Below are 26,187 nucleotides of genomic sequence, written 5' to 3' on the forward strand. Positions count from 1 at the left end.
TTTGTAGCGTTAGTCATTACAAATATCACCCAAACAACTTTAATGTCATGTCTTTGGATTGTAATAATATGAAGCTCTACTCTCAATCTGCAATATTTTATATGCCTGAATTAACTGTGGTAACTTATTTTACTGCATTGCAATTGTCAGTTTCTGCTTAACTACAGGCTGAAAGGCCAAAGAGAGGTCACCTGACGTGAAGCTGGATTTTAGCGCCTGTTAAAGATGCTCTCCTCCAATTTCTCAATCAGTTTACATTGCACTTTAAAGTGTCTATATATTTTTCCCTTATACATCTTAGGAAGTGGAATGCATTGTAAGGCCTCTTTCACATTAGAGGCTTAAACGCACAGTTGTTGAGCAGTTCAGCCTCACATCTGCCAGCCACCAAGTACGTTCTGGCTGCAATATAATGCAGCAAAACGGCAGCATTTGTAATCCAGCGCATGTCAGTGGTTCGGTTACCCAGCACCATAAAATGCATCACATGGCCTCAATTCACTAAGCTTATCTCCTGTCTTTAATAACTCTTCTGAGCTGTTTCTACAGTTATCACTATGGGGATAACTGTAGAAACAGCTCAGAAGAGTTATTAAAGACAGGAGATAAGCTTAATGAATTGAGGCCAATTGTGTCTGAGTGCATCCGCACTCGGATATGACTCAATGTGACTGACGCCTTTCCTTTGCCGAGAGCTAGCAAACACCCAGCAGGAGTAGCAGACAGACAGTGGATTTCCCACCTTCAACCTCTTTTGTGAAAAAGGCCCCACTGTGTTACTAATTAGCAAAGCCAGGCAGCACAGCTAGAGACATACATCAAAATTTAGCCAGCTGAAAAGAATTCAAACTTGTCATTTAGTTTGCCAATATCCTAGCAGGCCCAGTAACAGATTAAGCAACTTCAGTTCAGAAAATGGACTGCCGTATAGGTAAAGGGGTGGGATGAAAAGCAGGAGGCTCCCCGCAGCACTCCAGTACAAATCAGTTAGCAAAAAACAAAACAAAACCATACTACAGCCATCATTTGTCAATGGGCTGACTGTACACATTCAACTGATGACCAAAAGGGATTAAGACTGAATGCTTCAGAAATCAAATGATTAATGCCAGAGTATACCTTTAGACTCGACTAGTTTTTTTTTTTAGTTTGATACTCATCTATGGAAAGGGAAGGCTCTGGATTCTTGAGAGCCTTCCCATTGCTCTCACTGCCACTCATTCCAGCACTGTCACCCCGTTGCGCCTATTCGACCAACTGGTCGATTTCACCTTCAGTGATCAGGGTAGGAAACACTCGGGTCTCCTAGTTGTTCCAAAGACAAGCGGCTCCGTATTGCACATGCGTGAGCACTCTCACGCATGCACAATACAGAGATCTGGGAGGAGAGCGCTTCCGAGGGCTCCCGGAGGCAGCAAGTTTGAACCAGTGACAGCGCTGGAAAGCAGGGACTGTGAGAGGAACAGGAAGGCTCTTTAGGATCCAGAGTCTTCCCTCTTCGTAGGTTAGTATAAATGTATTCATTTTTTTTTTAATTCACTACAGATTTGCTTTAAGAGTGTTCTCTTCCCAACACACTGGATTGTGAACAAGATCAAGGAACCTTAACTTTGCTCAGAGGTAATAGATCACTCAAAACCTATTTATCTAATGGTGCCACTTTATGCAATCTTACTTCCATCATTCTGGTTTAAGAACGCTACAACTTATGCAATATTTACTACACATTACACGACAGTGAGGTCAGGCATGAAATAGGAGCTCTGTCTTCTTAAATTATAAGTAGTCTATGACCTCAGCTGGTATCAGATTTAATTTACAAATATTGCTTACGAATGCCCTCAAAATATTTCAAATTGCACCAGTAGTAGCCAGTATTGCACATAACTCTGGTGTGCCATCCAGTGATCCAGTTCTTAGAGTGGGGTGTCAGAATCTAGCCAATGTGATACTAACTTGTGACAGGCTGTACTTTAAAAGAAGATACAGAATATTTGTTTACAAAAAAAAAATTAAACATTTCTGAAAGCAAAAAAAACTTGCGACTTGAGCTCTTACAGAAACAGACATTTATCTGTCACAAACCAGAACCAGAGCTGTGGATCTGTGAATAGCTTCACCTCCTCTGCCTGATCTACAGTAAGTCAGGCAATGGCTGTTTCTAAGGTTTGCTAACAGCTATTCAGCATAGGTTACAGAAGCGATGGATAAATATCAGAAATTAAAAATCTGTTAAGTGAACATGGCAATCTAAATATTTCAGTCTTCAAGGAAAATACAGCGTTCTAAAATGCCCTTGCAATATGCTACCACATTATCTAAGAACTGTACCAATCCGGCTGCTCCCCATGCAATACACGATGCTCACTGTAGCCAGTGGCCATGTACCTGTATGCTGGCCTTTCTTTTCTTGACCTTACTACCCTGAAGGAACCCTGTGAATAAAATTTGGATCTCAAGGAACTCCTGCATTTATTTTGCAGGAGGGATGAACTTTAAAAATAGGTGAGGCTGTTTATTTCGCTAACCTCTATTACACTGCCACTTATTATACTGTCTCCTTATTTGAGTGTTTATTAATGTGCTCATTATTATTCTAACCCCTAATTTAATGCTTCTTTTTACAGTACCACCTTTCACAATGTGCTCTATTATACTTCCCCTACAATGGGGGAAAATGCCAAGGAACCCCTGCAGAGTATTCAAGGAACCCTGGGGTTCCAGGGACCCCTGATTGAGAAAACCTGCTGTATGCTCATATTTGTAATATGGCAGCTCAATGGTTAAATTCTATTTCTATTTAAACACAGGACTCCCTTTGTATGACATCAAACCATATGAATAGTACAGATTACACTGCAGGATCAGAGATGTAGGTGATTGAGCTCTGTTTCTTGCTAGGCAAAACATTGTGGACTGCATAATGGGTTAAAGGAAAGCCATTTCTTTCTTTTTTTTCACACATCATTAACAATTCATTATGAGGTATGTTCCCACCACTTTGGGTAGCATATTTTTAACACCTCCCATCTTCCACTTAGCTTCATTTTCTGCAATAAAGGCAGACAGAGATGGCTGCATGTTAGCTCCAGAATGGTGGTCACCAATAGGAAGCTATAATGCCTTCAACTCTACCTGGCCCAGAACTATCAAAAGTGCACCTTTCCCTGAAAGTTCAGACTGAAAACCTTCATGAAAAGAGATATATTTACTCCCTAATAGACAACATTCTATAAAACATGAGATGACTGACAAAAAAAAAAAATGTTCACGGTAGGCGCTGATGTAGAAAATCCAAGTACCACATATGAAGAAATATGGTAGATGCTAGGGGATATTTTGCAAACCTCACTGAAAAAACACTCACTTCCTTGAATAACTATGGCAGATTTCCCTTATCCCTGCCACTCCTTCCAGCTTGAATCTTGTTATGCCAATAGCTGAATCATACAGTATTGGCATATATACATGCTTTTTCACCACTAAGGATGAGCAATGAAATGAAAATTCCAGGTTGATGCAAGATTATGCAAATGCATGCAAATTTCCACTGATTGAAAATGAACCTAACAAATTCCAAGGTAAAATCTGATTGGTCAATTTTCAAGCTGCATTAATTCGCATACAGAGTATACATAATCCTGCATCAACTTGAAATTATTTGCAAGTCCATCTTTCAGTATAACAAAATGCAAGCCGGGAGTACTGGCAAGGACCAAAGGCATTAACATGAGCGACCGTGGCAGTCAGAGCCAAAAGTTGCTGGTTACATGACCTAATAGTCACTTTTTATTGTTTTTACTATTTTATTCTTATATTAAGACATCTCTGCATGTACATGTGGAAAGGCCAACATTAAGCTAGCACAAATATTGTCACCTGCAGAGACCAGAACTCAATCACTCGGGCGACAGCTTGAGGTGGATTACTGTACAGACAAGCCTGTTGCTAGAAAAGGGATGATGGCATGGAGCACGATAGAGCAGCTTCCAGCAGGTGGAGGACAATGCTCTTGGCTGAGATGATCCTGCATTCTGGATCGATCTCTGATGCATCAGGGCAGCTGTGTACACACTACATTCTCAGCAGAGATCGGCCGACCGGCTGAGAACACTCTAGCATATGCACGAGGCTTGAGCCATTTCTGTAAATGGTTGGATTCTTCCACAAAAAATTAAGCAAAATAAACCTTTATACAAGAAACAGGAAACAAAAGAAAGGACCTTGGAGTAAACTCTTACTGTTAAAAACAGTGTTTTCTCTTGTACCAATGTTAGAGACTCCGTAAAGTAAACAAAAAAAAAAAAAAAAAGCCTCCCTGGGAGGATACTTACCTCGGGTGGGGAAGCCTCAGGATCCCCAATGAGGCTCCCCCCATGCCTGTAGCTGCAGGCAATCCAGTGCTGGATCCCCCGAAGCGTCCCGCAATTCTCCCCAGACAAGGCTTGGTATATTTACCATTCCGGGATCCAGCGCAGTAGTGGCTCTTCCTTCGGGCTAGCTGGAAATAGCCGAGCCCGATCGTATCCGCTCTACTGCGCAGCCGCAAAAGGACTCAAGCCTGCGCAGTAGAGCGAATCGATCGGGTTTGGCTATTTCCGCCTTACCCTAACGGAAAGCCGTTCGTACACCTGTGCTGGACCGCGGAGAAGTAAATATTTACATCTCCGCACTTCGGGGGACCCGGGCAGGCTAACGGAGCAGCGGAGGAGGATGGGGAAAGCCTCGTTAGGATCCAGAGGCTTCCCCTTCCTGAGGTAAGTATCCACCAGAAGTTAAAGTTCAAAAATAGATATAGGAACAAACAATGCACACAAATTACAAAAATGACAATGCTATTTGTGGCACACTAGGCAGAAACATAGCCGGACTGCGCCAACTGGCCGAATAACCGGGAGCCGTAGCGGAGAATCCAGGAGGCGGAGGAAGACAGAGAGGGACTGATCAGGCCAAAGGGGGCTGGAGGAAGCCCCAGGTATGTACGGTATGTTTCCTTTTACGCCATCTCAGATACACTTTAACAAGGCTTATGGTGGTCTTCAACCAAAAGTGCATTAAGATGTTAACATATTAACTAAAACACTTCTTCAGAAGCACAGTGAGAGTTTTATAGTTAAGACCAGGCACATAAGGAGAGATTGAGTAAATCTGCTTACTGAAACAAGTATGTGAACAGGCGACTACCATATAGTGGAAATATTAATAGTGGTTCAAAAACAAGCAGGGCAATGAAGTGTGGAAAAGCACACTCCTGGATTGGGTAGCCTTTAGATACCAGCGTTGGGCATCTAGCCAGCTGTTGGTCCTCTGGGGCACTCTGCATTTAGGACAGTCATCTTGTTCCCCTTCTAACCAGGCTGGTTCAAACTGTGGACTTTTTTCCCCTCACAAACTTCACAGCTCCAAATTTCAAAATTGCAATTTAAAGGACACCCATGGTGAAAATAAACTAATGAAATAAACGATTGTATAGATCTTCCTTCTCCTAAAAATGACATTTTAAGATATTCCACAGTTATGTTTAAATCTACTTTTCAAGTTTTAATTGTTTTTGCTCAAATGACAACATTCATTGAAGTATGCCAGAGCTAAAATCTATGAACTATTGACTATCTCTTTCCTGCTCTCAGAAGCCATTTTCTGCTAGGGAAGTGTTTTATAGTTGGAATTTCTTATCAGCAAGGGTCACACTGTAGTTACTTCCTGTCTGAGTCAGCCACTTTCATACCTGATATTTCACTTTCAGGCAGAGAAAGAGAAAAAGGAACACAGCATAATTATTTGTGTGCTAGGCACTGTACATACCCATGTCTATAATCATATCACCTCAGATATCCTTTAAGCCATAATCTTGCTTTTCCGACATGCTTGGTCTTTCCAATGATAAACAAGCCTCAGGATATAATATTTTATTTTACTGCCTCATGTGAGAAAGACCTATCACTATGCCACTGAAGAAACTGCACTGCCCCATGAGATGTGCAGAAAGCTATACATGTTAGTTCTTACTTTAACCTCCTTAGCGGTATGCTAGACACTGGGTTGGGCATACAGCTCACTGGCCTCAGGAGTCCCCCATGCTTAATTAATCTGATCAAATGGCTGCAAAACCTTTAGCTAGCACTAGGCTAGCTATGGAGGAAAAACATTTTAACTATTTATTTAGGAAAGGGTTCTTTACAGTAAGAGTGATTAAGATGTGGAATGCATTGCCACAGGAAGTAGTTATGGCAAATTCTATACCTGCATTTAAAGGCGGCTTAGATGCTTTCCTTGCGTTGAAAGACATCCATGGCTACAATTACTAGGAATGCCCAATGATGTTGATTCAGGGATTTTAAGTCGGGAAGGAATTTTTTCCCTTTTGGGGCTAATTGGACCATGCCTTGTAAGGGTTTTTCGCCTTCCTCTGGATCAACAGGGATATATGAGTGAGCAGGCTGGTGTTGTACTTAGTTACTTGGGTTGAAAAAAGACATATGTCCATTGAGTTCAACCAGAGAACAATGTATAAGTTTCCGGCAAACCCCCCCCCCCCCCCCCCCGATCGCCTGCGACCCTCCCGTTTATATATTTCCCAGCTTAGGTCCAGTGATTGGCGCCGCCTCCCCGCACAGCTCTAGTCCAGTCCCTCTATAGGGAGGATCGGGTTTGCACATGACGTCAGCGACGTCATGAGCGATGAGCCGGACACTAGCTAAAGGTTTTGCAGCCATTTGATCAAATTAATTAAGCATGGGGAGATAAACTAAAAAAAACCTGAGTGGCATAATGCTCAGGAGGTTAAGCAACATTATACTAGTGTTGGGTGGAAACAAAATCATAACCCTGGATGATATATACTGTTAAGGTGCATACACACCTCTGATTTTATGCCCAATTGTCGTTCAAACCGGTCGTTGGAACAGCTTATCATTTAAACAAAAAGAGGTTCAGACTCCTTGTACACACAGCGGACAAAATGTTTGAAATGCTAATTACAGCTTTACTTTACATGTCGTTTGACTGGCCAATGGACTTGATAGAACAATGGACCAGATCAAAAGACTGATCAAACGACTTGTTGTTTGAAAGTCTATTAGTGTCAAACTAATTGACTTTCAAACAACAAGTCGTTTGCACACATGTACAGACCTAATTGTCATTTGAACGACAGTTAGTCCACGGATCCGCAAAGTGGATCAGTCAATACTTCTATCAGTCTAACGATCGCTTGAACACACGACAAACTGTCGTTCAAACGACCGGTTTTTACGACAGGTCATTCAGAAATTTCAGACGTGTGTACGTACCTTAACAATAGCTCTACTATGTTCTGTTTTGTTTAATATACCAATAAATATGTAGAGGCTGAAGGTGCAGTTTTTGAAAGCAGCCTCAACATATATTCATACCTACATCATGCAACCACCAACTGCATTCTCTTATATGTGAAGGTTTCATGTAGCATTGTGTTGTGTTCATATACACATTTATCTCAACTTTATTTTTTAACCCCAACACAAAGCATTTACTGTTAACAGTTTCAGATTTTTTTTTTTAACATAATTTTTAAAAGTTTCAGTTTAGTCATATTTTACAAGTACTGTGAAGGTCCCTTCTTTTGATACCAGTTTCTTACATATACATTTCATTTGTCTTAAAGGGATACTGTAGGGGGGGGGTCGAGGGAAAATGAGTTGAACTAACCCAGGGCTTCTAATGGTCCCCCGTAGACATCCTGCGCCCGCACAGCCACTCACTGATGCTCTGGCCCCACCTCCAGTTCACTTCTGGAATTTCAGACTTTAAAGTCTGAAACCCACTGTGCCTGCGTTGCCGTGTCCTCGCTCCCGCTGATGTCACCAGGAGCGTACTGCGCAGGCACAGACCATACTGGGACTGCGCAGTACGCTCCTGGTGGCACTAGCCGGAGTGAGCACACGGCAACACAGGCTCAGTGGTTTTCAGACTTTAAAGTTTGAAATTCCAGAAGAGAACCGGAGGCGGGGACGGAGCATCGGTGAGTGGCTGCACGGGCACAGGATGTCTGCGGGGGACCATTAGAAGCCCCGGGTAAGGTCAACTCATTTTCCCCCAACCCCCCCTACAGTAGTCCTTTAAATATCTGGGTATCTAGACACACTAACCACAATCTTTGTTTCCTTGCTGGTTTTTACCATGGTAGATTAAAAATGTCATATCTTTTCTTACAGAAAGCACACCAGTGATTGGTGCAGATAAAATTAGTAACATTACCTATAAATTAAATAAAATAAAAGCATGGGGTGTGAACATTAGTAGAATCTTAAAGTGTGTGGCAACCTATATTTACAAGTTATACACACACAAATACAATGGGAAGAAAACTTGCTTCACGTCCATTTTCTATAAGTAGATATGGAAAATCAAGTTAAAGAATAAATGCATTAATTCTTAATGCATAATTAATAAATAAATGTTATAACATGCACTAATCTATATAAGCAAATCAGTGCTACGTGTTTTCTTCCATTCCGTAAAAGCTTCCCTGAAAACATCACTCGTCTTCTCTGATGCCCAATAAATGTACAAGTTAAACATATGCAAAGAAAACCTATTTTCCAGTTTTCAAAAGCAATGCCACCAACTGCAAATCATTTGATGCATATGAAAATTCCAATATGACCAGGACTGGAATTTCTCAAACAAGCACAGGAGAAACTCTGATCTAAAAATGTCACTTAATCTCACTAGCATTCAATAGGAGGGAAAATTCTGTTACAAATTTGTTTTAAATAGTGTAGCTAGCACTAGGCTAGCTACACATGTGCCCCAAGTCCCCCGGCACCGCTCTGATCCCCCTGATCACCGGCAGCTATATTTACTTAGCCGCGATCCCGCAAGAACCGCAACTTCCCCTAACAGCTTCTGTCGTCTCTATGGCGACGATCGGACATGACGTCTGACTTCATAGACGTCGTGCGCAGTCCCGATCCTCCCCATAGCGACGCCTGGAGGGTATTGGAGAGGCTGCGCCATTGCACGTTCCAGGGGGGAGGTATGTATAAGGGCGGCGATCGGAGGAATGAGAGACTGTCGGCAACAATCAGGGGCAACATGTAGCTAGCCAAGTGCTAGCTACATGATCTAAAAATTTTTATTTAAAAAACCCACCCAGGGCCATGCAATCCCCTGCGGCGGTATGGACGAGCTGAGCTCGTCCATACCGCTCAGGTGGTTAACTAGCTGGCAGCTCTAATCAAATGTAAAGTTCAGTTTACTTTGATGCACATTTTGGTTTGGAACCAAAATGTGCAGACTTGTAAAAGGTTTTATCAATTTTGGCTAGTAGCCCACAAAATATGACAGGCATTAGGGTGCATACACTGCGTTGTAACGAATCACAATATTCTAACTCATTGCATGCAGGCTTTGAATAAAGGCATATGGCAAAACGCACGCAGTCCGTTGCAGTTCACGCATTATAACACTGCGTTATTCAACGTGCGCAGTGTGACTCCAGCCTTAGCAATATCAACACTATGGTTTTCCAGGAAGCCTTTTACACCTTATGGAAATGTAAGCTGTCCAATTCTACACTCCTCTTTGCCTAGAATTTTGAGTGTTGCTTCCATCTGTTAGCCATCAGTTCTATTTAGTAAATTATCTATGATTACTTATGGAATGTGAACTGCTGAGAATGTTTCAAACAAATACTGTATATTCCCGCGTATGACTACTTTTTAACCCTTGAAAATCTTCTGAAAAGTTGGGGGTCGTCTTATACGCCAGGTATCATTGATGCTGGGTGATACCCCCTATCCTGTTACCGTCTCTCAGATCTTGCTGCTGAGGACTGTAGTGAAGCGGCGCAGGTGCACATGTGCGAGATCTGAGAGGCAGAGAGGGAGGTAAATAGGATACAAGGGTGGGCCAGAGGGGTGAAAGAGGCATATTTTATGGGCACAGCACGATCTATTCTTCCATATTGCTCTGATAAACAGGTGACATGGGAGACCAGGGTTCGATCCTGGCTAGGGCCAGTACCTATTCAGTAAGGAGTTCAAGGCAAGACTCCCTAAAACTGCAGGGTGGCCTCCTGAGCGCGTCCCAGTGGCTGCAGCTCTTGAGCGCTTTGAGTCCAACAGGAGAAAAGCGCTATACAAATGTTCAGATTATTATTATTAGACAAGGAGAGCTGACCAATCCAACCAGTCAATTGACTATATACTGTTATCAGTACAGCACCAGTATATGATTTCTTTTTTAATTTGGTGTGCGTTGAAAGAGGGGTAGTCTTATACAATGAGTATATCACAAACTCTATATTTTAACTGAAAAAGTTGGGGGGTCGTCTTATACACCCAGTCTTATACGCCAGAATATACGGTATGTGGAACAAAATAAATGTTTTCATTATAACACACTTGCTTTTCTTCAATACATTTATAAAAGGAAAATGCTGTTTCAGAACACAGCATACTCAAGTCTGTTACGGCGCACACTTCCAGGTAGCAGAAGCGCAAGCTCCCCACACCCCCACACTTGTAAAATTCCATCCTGTACACCACTGTAAAATTTTGAACGTGATCATGTGAAGGCGGTGGAAAAAGCCTCAGCTTCTCTTTGTAATGGGGACTCGACACGGCTCGCTCAGTAATTGTCTGGTGAGAGATCAACTAATGGAGTGTTTTTTTTTTTTCACGGTGACACAGAGGTCAGGCTGGCTTTAAAGGTTACCAGAGCCGAAAGGATGATGAAAAATGGGAAGGGGGGGGCAGGCACAATGCCCACTGCAGTTGGGCCAGCGACTGCACACTGATGCCAGACTCCAAGGACCCAGAAGAGGTTGCAGAGAAGGGAACTGGGGAGCGGTGGGCATCAGAAGAGCTCACCGTACATGCCTGCTGCCCCCCCCCTTGTTTCACATCTTTTTGGCTCTGGTATACTGTAAAACCAGTGAAAACTGATAGACTATACCATGGAATGGTAAAAAAATGAGGTGAAATATATTATAGTTCTATACCAATATAATGCAACTTGCCCAACCCATACACTCCAAATCTGTACAAGTTATTACACTGATAACTTCAGGATTAGCCAATCATTCCTAGAATGCATGTACATAAGCAATTACAGAACATGTTTTGCCCATTTCAAGTAATACTTCCACAGGGGTGAATGCTGCTTACCAAGCAATAATTTAGAGTTACATTTTTTATCTAATTTGAATCAATTTTACGACTTCAATGTGTCAATTCACCATGTGGCAAGCAGAAACGACACCAAGCAATCAGAGGCAAAATAACAGATATATCCACATCCTAATATTTTTTTCAGGACCAGATGAAGCACCAGCAGAGATGTGAGGTTCATATGTTACATCCCTTCTATAAAAACACACAAAAACCCTAAAATATATATACTTAAATAACATTGCAGGGCAATTTTATTAAACTATGGACACAATTTATTTCAAGGGATAAAAGTAAAAAATAGATATAAATTTAAAATGGTTATTTCAAACTAAAGCTAAAAATGTATTCACAGGTAAACTGCTTTTCTCCTGGTACAGAATGTATAGACAATAAGCAAAGGTGGCTTCCGTACGTTCAATCTTTGGGATTTCTGTTGGCAGTGGTTAGGTCTCCCTAGTCACTAGTAAATGATATCCCATGAAGGTCTCTGAACTTCATGCTCATGTAGCACAGCTGAAAATGGCCTATCGTTTTAGTTGCTTGCCAAACACCGTACATCGGATTCTCTAAGAACTCATGTAAGAATGACACTGCACCTCATGTATAAAATTAGCCTTAAATAAGGTATTCCACCTTCAGGTTTAAGGATAAAAATAACTACATCACCAACCACCATACTAGCTGGGCAAATATAAACCCACCAGGGACCATACTGCTCATTCACCTATTGATCAGATGTTGCCACTGTCCTGATAAGTAGCTCTAAAAGCTATCTGAGCAGTCGCAGCTGCTTGTCCTAGTCTGACAATAGAGTAAACAAAAATCAAGGAACTGGTATGAACACAACCTCCACTGATCATAATTATATGTGAATGGAGAGGCTTTGCATACAGCTGCAGGCAATAACAGTAACTATGTCCATCACCCACAGTCAGCATTAAGAAAGCTACAAAAAAAAATCTGTCCAAAGGCTGTGGGCAACTGGCAGTTTTTGTTTAATTAATAAGGCTCATTCATTACTTTTGAGAAAAAAATATTTTTTAGGATATTGAGCCCATGTAAGAGCTACTTGTAAAACATGCAAAATTTAATGTGGTTAGTCTATAAACTGCACAATGATCTCAATACAAAAGAGGGAAAAATAATAATAATAAACTTGAGATAAAGCCACTCTTTGGAAAGTTAGTTTTATCTTTTCACATAAAATGTGAAAAACGGACAACCTTCATATTCCCTCCCCTCTCGACTGTAAAAAATGTACAGATATGAGTGCAAAATTAGTAGATCTAGAAAGAGTCTTCAAAACGGAATATATTTTATTAACATTTTCACATAAATATTGCTAAGAACCTTAACTATTTTTTTTTTTTTTCCATTTTTTTTGTTTTTTTTACAAAAATGCCAACTACCTACAGTGTTTCTCCGCTTTCCTCAAACATCTTCTATGCAGGCAGAGATGAAGATTGGCTGTTCATCACCTATATGGCTTATTGTTTTTTGTTGTAGACACAGTCATGTTCTGCTATGGTGGGTGTCAGATGAAGAGAGAGTAGAGCCTCTGGTGTTCATTAAGACGTTAACAGTGAGTGCACAGGTCTGAATATCTCTGCGGCTGAAATTCTTTATTTCAAACTATTTACCTGCTTAAAAGAAAACAGCATGCTCTCCTGCGCCTTGCGTGGCAACGATGAGGTGCCTGTACTACTGATGACAAACCTGTCAACACTTGTTTTAATGTTTTTGTGAATAATGCCTGCTGTACTCTTACCCTCTGGAAAAAATCCCAAGAACAGGTTATCTTAAGGTACTGTTTAACCTCCTCTCCAGCAAAGGTTACTAGAAACAAAATGATAAAATACAAACCCCATTTGAAGGCATTTTTTTTGCCACATAAGACATTTTGCAAGTGGCATAAGCGTAATCAAGGTTAATGAACTCCCCAAAAGTCATAAGGGCACATCCCTTTTCATTTACATTTGTCCAAGATGACACCTGAGATGGACCACAAGAAATATAAAAATAGATCCCTATTTACTAATTGGGCACATATTGTACAACAGAGCTATTGACACAAGCACTTCCAAATTGTATTAGTGCTCCGGCACGCTATTAACCCCAGGGTCTGTCAGCCTGCCTACTGGAATTTGGTGCTGGAAAGCTCTACAAACGTCACGACATAATCACTTAAAAGTTATCAATGAATCTTAAATTAACAAGGAAAATAATGAAGGAAACATATACAAAAAAAAAATACAATTCGACAACAAGTTATGATTGGAAGAATCTAATAGAAAAAAAGCAAAGTATTTGGGGAAGGGGAAACCAAAAAAAAAAGAAAAAAAATATTAACAGGATCCTAAAAAAAAAACGTTCATCTTTTGACGTTTTGGAAGCATTGAAAGCCTATTACAAAGCAAGAAAGAGGAGAGGAGAAAGAAGAGCACACAGAAGCAGCTTGCCGTCCAGAAGCTTTGTTAGAATTCATCTCAGCTGAGCTGTTTTTGTACCTGGCTGGTCAAGAATGCAGTTTTCAATAGTTAACAGCAGTTGCGTGAACAGCAGCAACATTTCCCCAATTTTTCTTTTTTCCTTTAACTGGCCAAAAGCAAACTTATGTATGAGGAGAAGGTTAAGAAAACCTCTCTAAATTCTAACGCAAAGGCAAAGAAATACTGCGATGAGTAAAACAGCCGGGGTCTCACATCCCTCTGCAGAGCCGCTGGTCCTTGATTTCAAAGCCTCTGTATGCTCGGCTAAAACCTGGTTGGTGTGGCAAATGTATGCTCAGAACAAAAACAGAACCAGAGTCCCATTTGCCATATCCACAAAAGTAGCACATAATTTGCATTCAGTGCATTTTCTTTAACATGAGTTGTATATCCAGCATTTAAAACTGTTGATAGCGGTGCAGTCTAGCAGTGTTCCAAATACTCAATGACTCTGGAGATGGACTTTTGGCCCGTTGTTCCCACTGCACACTGCAAAACAAAACAAAAATAAGCAATGACTGACTATACGTGAGAAGAAATCCTATCCAACAATAAACTGGTCTATGACGGTAAAAGAAAAAAAAAACGATAACCCTCCAATGGCAGTTAGGCTAGTAACATCCTTTCAAATTATGCCTACGGCAAGAATATGGAAGTTGACTGGTTAGGAGGCCTAATTTACTTAGCTACCTAGCTAGGACAAATAAAAAATAATCTATTATGAGGCCGTTCAACTGCAGGGAGGGTTGCTTAAAGGTTAGTGAAGAAGCAGTTGTGCAATTAAAGTCTTTTTTTTTGTAGTGAACAAGGATGGCTTGAATTATCTAGCAATCTTCAGCTCAGGTAGAGTATTAGTAGTATAGGGGTCCCCAAAAGTTTTGGGTCGAGGGCCGGGTCAACATACTTCAGACTGCTGGAGGGCCAGAGTATATATAAAATGATGTAGAAGTCTTTGCGGGCCAGACAGTGAAGTATACTCAAGTGACAACCTGCAGTGGACAGCAGTGTCACCTGATGTGGAATTTGATTAAAAATCAGTGAATTGCTGCTATCCGGCTTCCATGTGGATGGATGATGCCAGTACTGCTATTCTATATGTGGACCACCAATATTTAGCTGACCGTATCTATAAGTAATACATTTTGTGTGTGGGGTGCCGGTAAAAAAGCCTCAGGGGGCCACATTCGGCCCGCGGGCCTTAGCTTGAGGACCACTGCTCTAGTACACCAGGCTTATAGTGAGGAACTACAAATACACAAATGACAAAAATAGAGAGCCACAGACAGGTAGCTGCTAAATAAACTACAGCACGGTGAGAGATAAACTCTCAATGATGCAATTTATTAGAAATGAGCATTCAGTCCCTACAATGAAAGGGGTACAAGGGCTCACTTTCCTCCTCCCATGGATCCTTCAAAAGCATTTAGCAATGTGTCCTTTGAAGTACAGAAGATCGCCATTTGCTAAAAACAAATCAGAGCATGCAAAATGGACGCCAACAGCAATTGACAATGCAACCAATTTCAGGAAGAAATTGGTCACATGCATCGATCAGACATGCCGCAAGATGTCAGGACATAGTGGTCAATTGGGTGTGCGGCAAAGGCTGTCCCCCCTACTGCCCATTATTTCATTTTGACTTAAAATTCTAGTCCGAGCACCCTTAAAAGAACAAAGGCAGGTAAGATAACTATATGATCAATAAAGAGTTGGGATAAAGGTTTTTTTTTACTGTATGTTAAATCAGGCATTTAAAACTAGATCCAGAAACTAGAACTTTAATCAATATCTTTATTGTACTTTCATCAGTATTTCCTGGGACAGGATAGTGCTGCATAATAACTGCACTATACAGAATCAAGAAATGCATATTGGGCAGTCTAGTAACTGCATGTAACCATATATATATCTTGTTTAAAATATCATTATGGTGTCTCACACTTGGCATTATTTACAACGTATATTTAGCATCTGAACAATGCTAAGGAAGCAGGTGATTGCATCTACTGTAAATGCTTTAACTGATTTTCAAGTATTCTGTTTATTTTAAGACACTAGTGGATTGATCTTTGGTAGCACCTCACTATCACGTTATGGATGACTTCTTTGCTGATTCAGCGAATATGCTGAAACCAGTCAAAGTAGATATAAATCCACTTATAAAGTTGCTGACCTAGAGACTGTAATTACTCAGTGGAACTGTGCTAGGCTGTCATTTGTTCAATTCCTTCTAAGGTTTCTCTTTTGTCTCTGTTGATTTTCACTTAGGACTATGATTAATATGGTTGGTGACAAATAAATCCAATGAAGATTCACCTTGGAGGCTATGGCTATGTAATTTACATGACTGTCACAAAATTTCTCTTTAAAGTAAAATGTGCACATAAATGACAATAATGTACAGAACTGAAAAACAAAACTTACTGTAAGGTTCATAAAACTGAGAAATTTTTTAAGCATTTCGGTCATTATTGAAAAATCCCCATCCGGTAGATGACTCCGTACAGATGTCACGTTCATCTGAAAAACATAATAGTGGTTTATGAAAATGTTGATGACAAACTAAGTACATGTTAAGCTAAATTTGATTTCTGATACTTAGTAATTTTGATAAATTTTCATCTGAAATTGATCATCTGGTGGGCATGTCAGGGAATCGATCACGAGCAGATTCAACCCAATCTGCTAGGTATAGCGGGAAACCACTAAGTAGTGTATGGCCACCTAAACCTTACTCAACCCTCTTTCTCGTTTAAAGTGCGTTCTGCTGTGCAGCTCCAAAAGCTCCCAGACTAGACCAGTAGCAGGCTTATGCACGGCTCAGTTCTGTCATGGAGAGCGCCATCGAGGAGGCCCATGGCCCAGGCAACGCATGTGCTATAGCTCATAACAGGCAAGCTTTCGGACGGGGAACTGTAAGGCTATGAAGGGGTGGAAGAAGACCCAGGTAAGTAAAATAGAAATCCCCCATCTCAGTTTACCTTAAAGGGACCCTGAGCAGTGGGCTAAAATAAAAATCTGGACTTACCTGGGGCTTCCTCCAGCCCCCTGTGGCCCAAAAGGTCCGCCAACATAGTCTTCCTCCCTTCAATAGTCCCGCTGGTGGCTCCTGTAATACGGTGACGGTAAGAGTCCTGCTCATGCGCGGTTCAGTCTTTAGAAGCCCCTTATGGCGGCTGATGTGGTGACGCACCGGGGGTGCGCACACGCAACTTCAGCCAAAGTCACAGCGGGACCACAGAAGGGAGGAAGAGGATGCCAGGGGACCTCGCTGGCTTAGGGGGCTGGAGGAAGGCCCAGGTAAGTACAGATTTTCATTTTAACCCACTGTTCAGGGTACCTTTAAAGCACACTTGAAGTGAAAACTAAATGGATGAGCTAAAGGATTGCATTATTGCCCATACTCAAACTCAGCAATTCAAAAGTAATGTGTCAAATTAATGCACATCAAATCTGGCCTGGTGGGGAGTGTCAAACAATTTACTTGGCAAGATCAATTAACATTTTCTTGCACTAAAGGTTTATTAAGCATATAAAAATATCAAAAGGTACAATAATATCCCAAAATGTACGTAACAATAAAGCTATAGAATAAATTATTCAGCAAAAATGCGTAAATAAAAATCGTCCACAACGTCCATCTGAAATAAAACAATTACATAACTTGCGTAAAGAACAGAACTATCAATCTGAGCTATGAAGATTGCATATCAATTCTTTTGGAATGCCAGTCATCGCAGTGTAAGTGAAATTTCTCCATAGTATCAGACATTGTGAGGGCCTGTTTCCACTTGTGCGATGGGAATCGCTGCAGGAAAAATTTGCATGCGGATGCAAATTTCACGCGAATTCGCATACGATTTTGCATGGATGACTTAGTATGCGGATTTAACCATGGCAGTGCCTGTGTGCTTTTCCATTGTTTCTATGCGAAATTGTATGCGAATTTGCATGAAAATTTGCATATCAAAACCGCATGCGAATTTCCTATTAAATACATTGTATGCGAATCGCATAGCGGTATGCGAATTCTGATGGCTCTGCCGTGCAGATTTTTTCTGCACAGAAAAACGCTCAGAAATCCTGACAAGTGGAATCAGTCCCATTTACTTGTATTGTCTATGCGAATCTGCATGCAGGAAACCCATGCAGATTCGCTCTAGTGGAAACGGGGCCCTGAACATAATGCTGTCCACCCTAGAGAGAACCATTTCAAAGTTAAGATCTGGTTGTTTCCAGGAACATGCAATTACCCATAGCACTGAACATAACACAAAATACACTCGCCTCCAAATTTTTGGTACCAGAGGGTTAGGGGCTAACAATAAGGCTTGCATAGAGTTAATGGTTTTCCACATAGTTTATTTAAAAGAGAACCCACCCGTGACCATGTGGATATACCTTAGGAAACATTTTATGCAACCTGATAGGGACATGATACCAATGCATAGCTACTTTTAGCGCAGTATCGCTGACTGCTGCATATTTCGTGATAGTTTTTATATTCAAAAATATCTAATTCCATTGTTCAATGTCTAATTCTTGTGCCAAATCTAAATCCCATGCCAACATGCTACTCGTCTTACTTTTGGCAGAGAAGCTCATCAAATAAATATAAATAGAGGAAATCATCCCCCTGGGGATCTGTTCAGAAAGATACAAATTTTTAAAAAAGATCACATTCAAGCGGCCCCCGAAAGTTGAATGCTGTAAAAAAAAAAATTCTTGATTGGCAATCTCTGTAATGTTCAGAAAGGAATCTGCCTATTAGTTTGAAGCCGTTCAAATGGTAAAAATGTATTTCCTAACCAACACTTACTGGCAGTAGTGTAAGAATGAGAAATCCACCTATGAAAGCCTCTGTTGTCTAAAAAAGCTGGGGGAAATTCTGGATGGCCTACAAAGGATATCTTAGGGCCAAACTTTGAGCCCAGCTGAAATGTTTCTTGGTATCTAAACCAGGTACGAAGTGAATCTGCCACAATAAATTTGCATATATTAATTTGTTTCAAAAAATGAGCAGGTAAATATAGAAGAGATTGAATATTATATGGTTCAACTGATAACGTTTCAAATTGAATCCACAGAATATTCAATTCAGGCCTAAACCAGCCTATTATTTGGGAGAACCTTGCAGTCAGTAAGTACGACCACAGCTTTCTTCTGGTTCCAAATGAACCTACCGGTATCTCCTTCTGACATTTATCAATTAGTTTCCTGTTAGGGGTAAGTGGTGTAGCTCGAAAAAAATACAACATTCTGAGCAAAATAACCATCTTCACTGCTGCAATTCTCCCCAACCGGGAAATTCTTTATTTAGACCATTCCCGTAGAGTTTGGGTGATAGAGAGCAATAAGGGGTCATAATTACCAGAAACTAATGAGGAAAATGCGGAGGTTAGCTTAACTCCTAAATAAGATATCGAAGACTTTCACCACTTAAAATCCAAATTTGTCTGATATAATTTTACCACTGCAGGGGGGAGATTAATTGGTAGTGCCTGGAACTTTTCCACATTAACTTTTAGTCCAGAAACGTCACCAAACAAATTCAGAAGAGGGAGTAGAGTGGGTAGAGAAGTTAAAGGTTGCGAAATAAATAAGGAATAGTTGGAATAAAAACTTGCCTTAAACACAGATACATTCATCTCATATCCTTTAATATTTTCATTAGTCTGGATCGCCAAGGAAAGTGGATCCAGCGCCAATGAAAATAAAAGAGGAGAAAGAGGACACCCTTGTCTGGTGCCTCTACACAACCATATCTGATCTGAAACCACCCCCGGTATTTTAATTCGGGTCTTAGGGTTATAATACAATGCTTGCACTCCACTTAAAAAAATTACCTGTGAGACCCATTCTCTTCATCACCTGGTATAGATAAGGCCACAAGACGGAATCAAAAGCTTTGTGTAAATCTAAGCTTAACATAAGCAACCTAGTATCGAGTTTCACATCCTGTAAAATGTTACATGCCAAACGAATATTATCGATGGTTTGTCTATTGGGCAGAAATCCAGACTGTGGGTTAGAGACTAACAATGGTATAACTCTAGAAAGACGAAAGGCCAAAATCTTAGAGAAAAATTTTGGTGTCGTTATTGATAAGAGAAATGGGTCTAAACGTTCTGGGGTAAGGAATGACCTTGATTAGGCTTTGGAATTAGGGTCATATTAGCTAATGTCATATCCTCAGGAAATGTATGGCCTGTAAGAATCCTATTAAGCATCTCTACCATATATGGCACCAGGGTTTGTGTAATTTTCTTATAATACAGGCATGAGAAGCCATCAAGGCCTGGAGATTTCATAACCTTTAAAGATTTTATTACTTCTATTACTTCATTCAATTTTTCTAAATGAGATGAAGACAAGGAGGGGAGTGAAACTGAATTTAACCAGTCCTGTAATTTAGATAAAATTTGCCTCTTCCGGAACAGCAAAAAGTTTGGTATTAGGCTCCCTGCACACTGCATTCGATTCCGATTTTTATTTTTAACCGGATTTTATATCAGATTACAATTTTTATTGTTATTGTATGCTGCATTTTTTTCCCTCTGTTTTTTCTGTTTGCCTCAATCGCAAAACGGATTTGCAGTGTGCAGGGAGTCTAATAGTTTTAAAAAAATCTCAAGATCAATTAACATTTTCTGTGCCTGTTTTACAGTTTGGCAGACAGAATAATGCTGAATAGACACAAAAATGCACTGCAAATTTAGCTACCTCTGGCTTGTCACTCTTAAAGGGAACCTAAACTGAGAAGGATATGGATTTTTCATTTTAAAATAATACCAGTTGCCTGACTCTTCTGCTGACCCTGTGTTTCTAATACTTTTATCCACAGCCCCTGAACAAACATGCAGATCCGGTGCTCTGACTGAAGTCAGACTGGATTATCTGCATGCTTGTTTCAGGTGTGCGATTCAGCCACTACTGCAGCCAAAGATTAGCAGGACTGACAAACTGGTATTGTTTTAAAAAGAAACATCCATATCCCTCTCAGTTAAGGTTCCCTTTAAAGAGAGACTGAAGCCAAATTTAAAATAAACAGATACTTACCTAAGAAGAGGGAATGCTCTGGGTTCTATAGAGCCTTCTTTCTCCTCCTGTTCCCTACATTGCCCGCAGGCTCCCAGTTAGCAGTAGGACTGCTCTCTTCCAGGTTGGGGAAACTTCAGCAGTCTTCAGAAGTACTCGGGGTTCCAAAGATGGGTCGCTCCATACTACGCACGCGTGAGCACCCTCTCTTGGCACTGGCGCAGTTCAGAGCCGCCTGTCTTCGGAAGCCTGAGTGCTGCCGAAGTCTCCCGTGGCAGGAGATTCAAACCGTGAACGGGAAGACTCTACAGGACCCAAAGCCTTCCCTTTCCAGAACTATCTGCGTTTTTTTTTTTTTTTAAATTGGCTTCAGATTTACTTTAAGTCAAGTACACACTTTTGATTATGATAGATCAGCGGTGGCGAACCTATGGCACGTGTGCCGGGCCCGGCACGCGTAGCCTAATCTGCTGGCACGCCACCGCTGCTTATGAACTGGCCGCAGCGTCTACTAGGCGCCGCCGCGCCAGTTCATATCCCGCAGCACCGCAGTCTCCCGGGAGGCAGACCAGGGATACGGCAAGATGGCTGCCGAAGCCATGTACTGGAGACTATTTGTGTCTCCAGTACAGGGCTTCGGGCGCCATCTTTCCGTAGCCCTGCACTCTGCCTGTCAGCGGCAGTGCGGGAGACTGCAGGAGGAACGTCCGGGGGAGATGTGAGCCAGAGCCCAGCCGAGAGAGAAGACTTCTGTCAGGTGAGTACATTACTTTTTTTTTTTCTGGTAAAATGTTTTGTCACATTGTGTTTATGTCCTGTGACATGCGGCCCACTGCGTTTGTTTGCTGGTGACATGCGGCCCACTGCGTTTGTTTGCTGGTGACATGCGGCCCACTGCGTTTGTTTGCTGGTGACATGCGGCCCACTGCGTTTGTTTGCTGGTGACATGCGGCCCACTGCGTTTGTTTGCTGGTGACATGCGGCCCACTGCGTTTGTTTGCTGGTGACATGCGGCCCACTGCGTTTGTTTGCTGGTGACATGCGGCCCACTGCGTTTGTTTGCTGGTGACATGCGGCCCACTGCGTTTGTTTGCTGGTGAAATGCGGCCCACTGCGTTTGTTTGCTGGTGAAATGCGGCCCACTGCGTTTGTTTGCTGGTGAAATGCGGCCCACTGCGTTTGTTTGCTGGTGAAATGCGGCCCACTGCGTTTGTTTGCTGGTGAAATGCGGCCCACTGCGTTTGTTTGCTGGTGAAATGCGGCCCACTGCGTTTGTTTGCTGGTGAAATGCGGCCCACTGCGTTTGTTTGCTGGTGAAATGCGGCCCACTGCGTTTGTTTGCTGGTGAAATGCGGCCCACTGCGTTTGTTTGCTGGTGAAATGCGGCCCACTGCGTTTGTTTGCTGGTGAAATGCGGCCCACTGCGTTTGTTTGCTGGTGAAATGCGGCCCACTGCGTTTGTTTGCTGGTGAAATGCGGCCCACTGCGTTTGTTTGCTGGTGAAATGTGGCCCACTGCGTTTGTTTGCTGGTGAAATGTGGCCCACTGCGTTTGTTTGCTGGTGAAATGTGGCCCACTGCGTTTGTTTGCTGGTGAAATGTGGCCCACTGCGTTTGTTTGCTGGTGAAATGTGGCCCACTGCGTTTGTTTGCTGGTGAAATGTGGCCCACTGCGTTTGTTTGCTGGTGAAATGTGGCCCACTGCGTTTGTTTGCTGGTGAAATGTGGCCCACTGCGTTTGCTTTCTGGTGAAATGTGGCCCACTGCGTTTGTTTGCTGGTGAAATGTGGCCCACATTGCATTATTTTCTGCTGAAATGTTGCACACATTGCGTTTATTTTCTGGTGTCTGGGGTAACTTGCTGCATTATTAAGGGCTCATTCACACTACAGAACGTATGCACGAATGTGATTTCATGCATGCGCTGACAACGCACAGTGATCGCACGGAATGCACGTTGTGGTGCGCTAAAGCGTGGACGTCGGCAGCTGTACCCATCGGGGAAACGTATGCGTTAATATGTTCCCAGATGGGAACGCACACCTGTAGTGTGAATGGTAACATGGAAGTCTATTGACTTTCATGTTACCATACGAATCTTACATTATGTGCGTTGCGTCAAAACTGACAGTGCAGCAAATCGTGTGAATAAGCCCTTAATGGTCATAGTTGGCTATATTTGCTGCTTTGGGGTTATAGCGGGTATAAATAGCATCATACAGTTTCTGCACACCCATGATGCGAATCCTCGTTTCACCACATCATGGCGGAAAACACTGCTTTCTTATGCCTCGCTGTTACAGCATTATGTTAGCTCCGCCCACACAATATCATGGCCACGCCCATTTTTCGGCAACACCCCCCCCCCCAGTGGCACTCGGAGATAAAAAAAAGTCGATGTTAGGTCGCAGTTTGGGCACTCGGCCTCTGAAAGGTTAGCCATCACTGTGATAGATCAACAACTGACCAATTTTACCACCTCCACGTAGTATGAAAGTCAACAGATATTAAATACTATTGGCAAATTGTGTCGGCAAATACTCCTATTACGTGGAGGTGGTAAAATTGGTCAGTGATTAGCCAACCACAATTGAAAGTGTGTACCAGGCTTAGGGGTTCTTTTACACTACATGCGATTCTAATTTTGATGTGATTTTTATGATTTTTGCAATTATGATTTTTGATGTGATAAAAAAAAAAAAAAAAGACCTGCATGCTGCACTTTTCTTCTTGTGTTGCTAGCATCCAGTGAAAATCGCAAATTGTAGTTGCAATTTGCAGTGTAAAAGAAGCCTTATGCTGTGTTATTAGCAGATCTTCCTGTTCTTGCTCAAGCTCCTGTGTCTCCTCAGCAGCTTCAGAACTGGCCAATAGAGCTCCAAATGCATGTCATGTGACTGCAATGAGTCAAGTTCAGAAGCTGCCGGGGAGACGTGCGGATACAAGCTGGAGCAAGAACAGGTAGATATGCTGTCATCTGCATGCCCCAATGCACACACTGCATAGGGAGCCCTGTTCTTGGTATACAAGCAGCGGATTATCCTGCCGCTCTCCTTTACACCTAAAATTTGTGTGTCAAAAAGTCTGCTTATCCACAGTGATATACAGTAAGTCAGCGAAAGTTTGCCTACACTACTGATAAATGTGGTGTAAGCAGAGCAGGTGGCTCAAGAAATCATCCAGGGGGCTCTGTGGGATGTACAAAAAGGGGCATCGTGAAGCTTTACAACAATCAATCATTCAGATTCTGAAAAGGGTATCAACTCTATGCTGCAGAGTGGCAAAGACAATGCTTGATCCGCAGGATCCTTCCACCACTGAGTGGTGCTGTAATGCTGATATCCTTTTTTGTGACCTAATCACGTCATATCATGTGACCGGGAACCGAAAGATGATCTCAACATTGCAGAGTTGCTTGGTGGTGGAAGAGATCCTGCATCCAGATTTGGTAAACATCAAGCATTTCCTACGCCGCTCTATTTAGTGGAAGGCAGCCAGAGTAAAGCCGACTGCAGCCACCCTGCCCTAAATTACTGCATATACTCGAATATAAGCCAACCCTCAACTGTTACCCAATATAAAAAAAAAAAAGTTATTGGCCGAGGGTAGTAAATGGAGCGGTGCAGGTGGACTTTTAATGATGGTCATGTGACACAAAAATTAGAGTAAAGTAGTAATTGTGCATCGTTTCAATGGGATAGCATATGCAGAAATTTAACACCACACACCCCAGTTCACCCCCACCATAGGCACAGGTGAGCAGTGCAGCTGTGTGACAATAGCTGCTGCCCCCTCCCCCCCCTCATGTAAATTCAGCAGTGAGGGGTTTAGTAATAATGACAACGTACAGACTTCAGATAGTCTCTCAATGCAATCATTAACGTTCATTAAATATCTACAGATAGTTTCAGCTTATCCGCGTAGCATGCAGATAAGCTAACACTACCTATCGATATTTATTGACGGTTATTGATTGCATTGAGACCAACTGATTTCTGTGGGCACACTATACAACTTTCTTGAAAAATGCTTGCTGTGCAGCAATAGCTGTGTCCCCCACCGTACATGTGTTTGTAGTATGCCATCCTTTATATAGATCTTTATGTGTGGGAGCCGGGTGGCAATAGCTGTTCCCGGCTGCAGTATTTGTGATGCACTGTACATGTGCTATGTATAAGGAGACCGCGGTACGCTTAACCACTTAAGTACCAGCGGTATCTGCCCCCTTAAGGACCAGAGACCGCTGGTACAATAACGACGGAATCCTGACGAAATCGGCTCCTGACCGGCTCACATGGCTCTGCCGTCATAGAGACAGGCAGAGCCTGTGATATGCGGCGAGACACATCAGGTGACGATAAGCAGGCAGCGACGGAAATAGCGACTGTGCACTGCGGACGATGATTGAAATCTACGTCCTGCCAGCCAGTAGCCCACCAAAACAGGACGTAGATTTCAATCACCTCGGTCTTTAAATGGTTAATTACTCACATATTCCGGGGGGCGGGCTTTAGCATCTGCAGAGCAAAGGTGAGTACTGTTACCGGTCTGCGCGGCACTGCGATCCTTTCCTGTCAGTCCAGTCGCATCTCTATGACCCCTGCAGCGGCGCATGAGGCGCGCCACTAGAGGGAATCATAGTAATGGCACGGGACTGACAGGCAAGGATCGCAGTGCTGACCATTGAGAAAGAGGCGCTTACCGCTCTGCAGATGCTAAGGCTGCCCCCCAACCACGATGCTGCGGTGACCCGGACCTTGGAAGGATTCTTGGCGGCCGGAATCTGTGAGTTATTAAGCATACAGCCGTCTCCTTATACATGGCACATGTACTGCAGCGAGGAACAGCTATTGCCTCGCAGCTCCCGCACAAAGATCTATATAAAGGAGGGCATACTTCAAACACATGTACGGCGAGGAGGGAGCTACCGGACATTACCGCACAGTTCTGTAATTAGGGCGGGTGTCGGGGGTGTGCTTGGGGGGGGGAGGTTACATTTGCTCATAGTTGGGTTAGTGACTAGAGTATTAGCCGAGCCCCCCACTTTTGGGCACACAATATTGGCTTATACTAGAGTATATACAGTATACATCGCGAGATAACTCGGGCAGGGAGGTTAAAGCATGGATCTAGTATTCTTACAACAGCTGCTGCTCAGTAGGGCAAAACAAGGGTACCTGTAAAGAAATGTTATCCCTTATTTAAAGGTAAACTTACCGGACTCTCCTGGCAAAGACAACCCAGAAGTAAAGCTGTATAAGAGGCAACAATGCAATCTTCCATGTGCTTGCCAGCATGCTGGAGAGCTATAAACAAAAGAAGCAGTAGGCATTATTACTATTAATGCACAGGGCAAGCTAGCTTATCTACATCTTCTCTTATTAAACTCTCGCATATAGAAATATCAATGAAATTATGTTCTTCTGCTGCAATAAATATTCAGTAAACAAGCATTACAGGTTGACTAATGCAGAGCAACTACTCTGAAAGTTAAACATACAT

General features: G+C 42.3%; 1 protein-coding gene and 1 long non-coding RNA gene across 5 annotated transcripts in view; one reads left to right on the forward strand and one right to left on the reverse strand.

The window, feature by feature from the left end:
* LOC137536371 (uncharacterized) overlaps window positions 1–16,087 on the forward strand; it is a 62,332-nt gene extending 46,245 nt beyond the window's left edge. Inside the window, exons 4-5 of one of the 2 annotated variants that reach the window (XR_011024553.1) lie at window positions 1,546–1,620; window positions 15,917–16,087. This is a non-coding gene — a long non-coding RNA (uncharacterized lncRNA). Of the gene's footprint in view, window positions 1–1,545; window positions 1,621–12,574; window positions 14,235–15,916 lie in introns of those variants that run through there. The other variant, XR_011024552.1, reaches the window with a different exon arrangement.
* Window positions 1–26,187, reverse strand: part of WAPL (WAPL cohesin release factor) — a 174,338-nt gene that overhangs the window by 786 nt on the left and 147,365 nt on the right. For 2 of the 3 annotated variants that reach the window (XM_068258553.1, XM_068258554.1), the window contains 3 exons: window positions 25,903–25,991; window positions 16,073–16,168; window positions 12,458–14,137 (listed from right to left, as the gene is read on the reverse strand). In XM_068258553.1, coding sequence (XP_068114654.1) covers window positions 14,072–14,137; window positions 16,073–16,168; window positions 25,903–25,991 — 251 coding nt within the window. In that variant the 3' untranslated portion in view covers window positions 12,458–14,071. Of the gene's footprint in view, window positions 1–12,457; window positions 14,138–16,072; window positions 16,169–25,902; window positions 25,992–26,187 lie in introns of those variants that run through there. The other variant, XR_011024551.1, reaches the window with a different exon arrangement.

This window comes from Hyperolius riggenbachi, chromosome 10 (genome assembly GCF_040937935.1).
Source record: "Hyperolius riggenbachi isolate aHypRig1 chromosome 10, aHypRig1.pri, whole genome shotgun sequence".
Taxonomy (NCBI): domain Eukaryota; kingdom Metazoa; phylum Chordata; class Amphibia; order Anura; family Hyperoliidae; genus Hyperolius; species Hyperolius riggenbachi.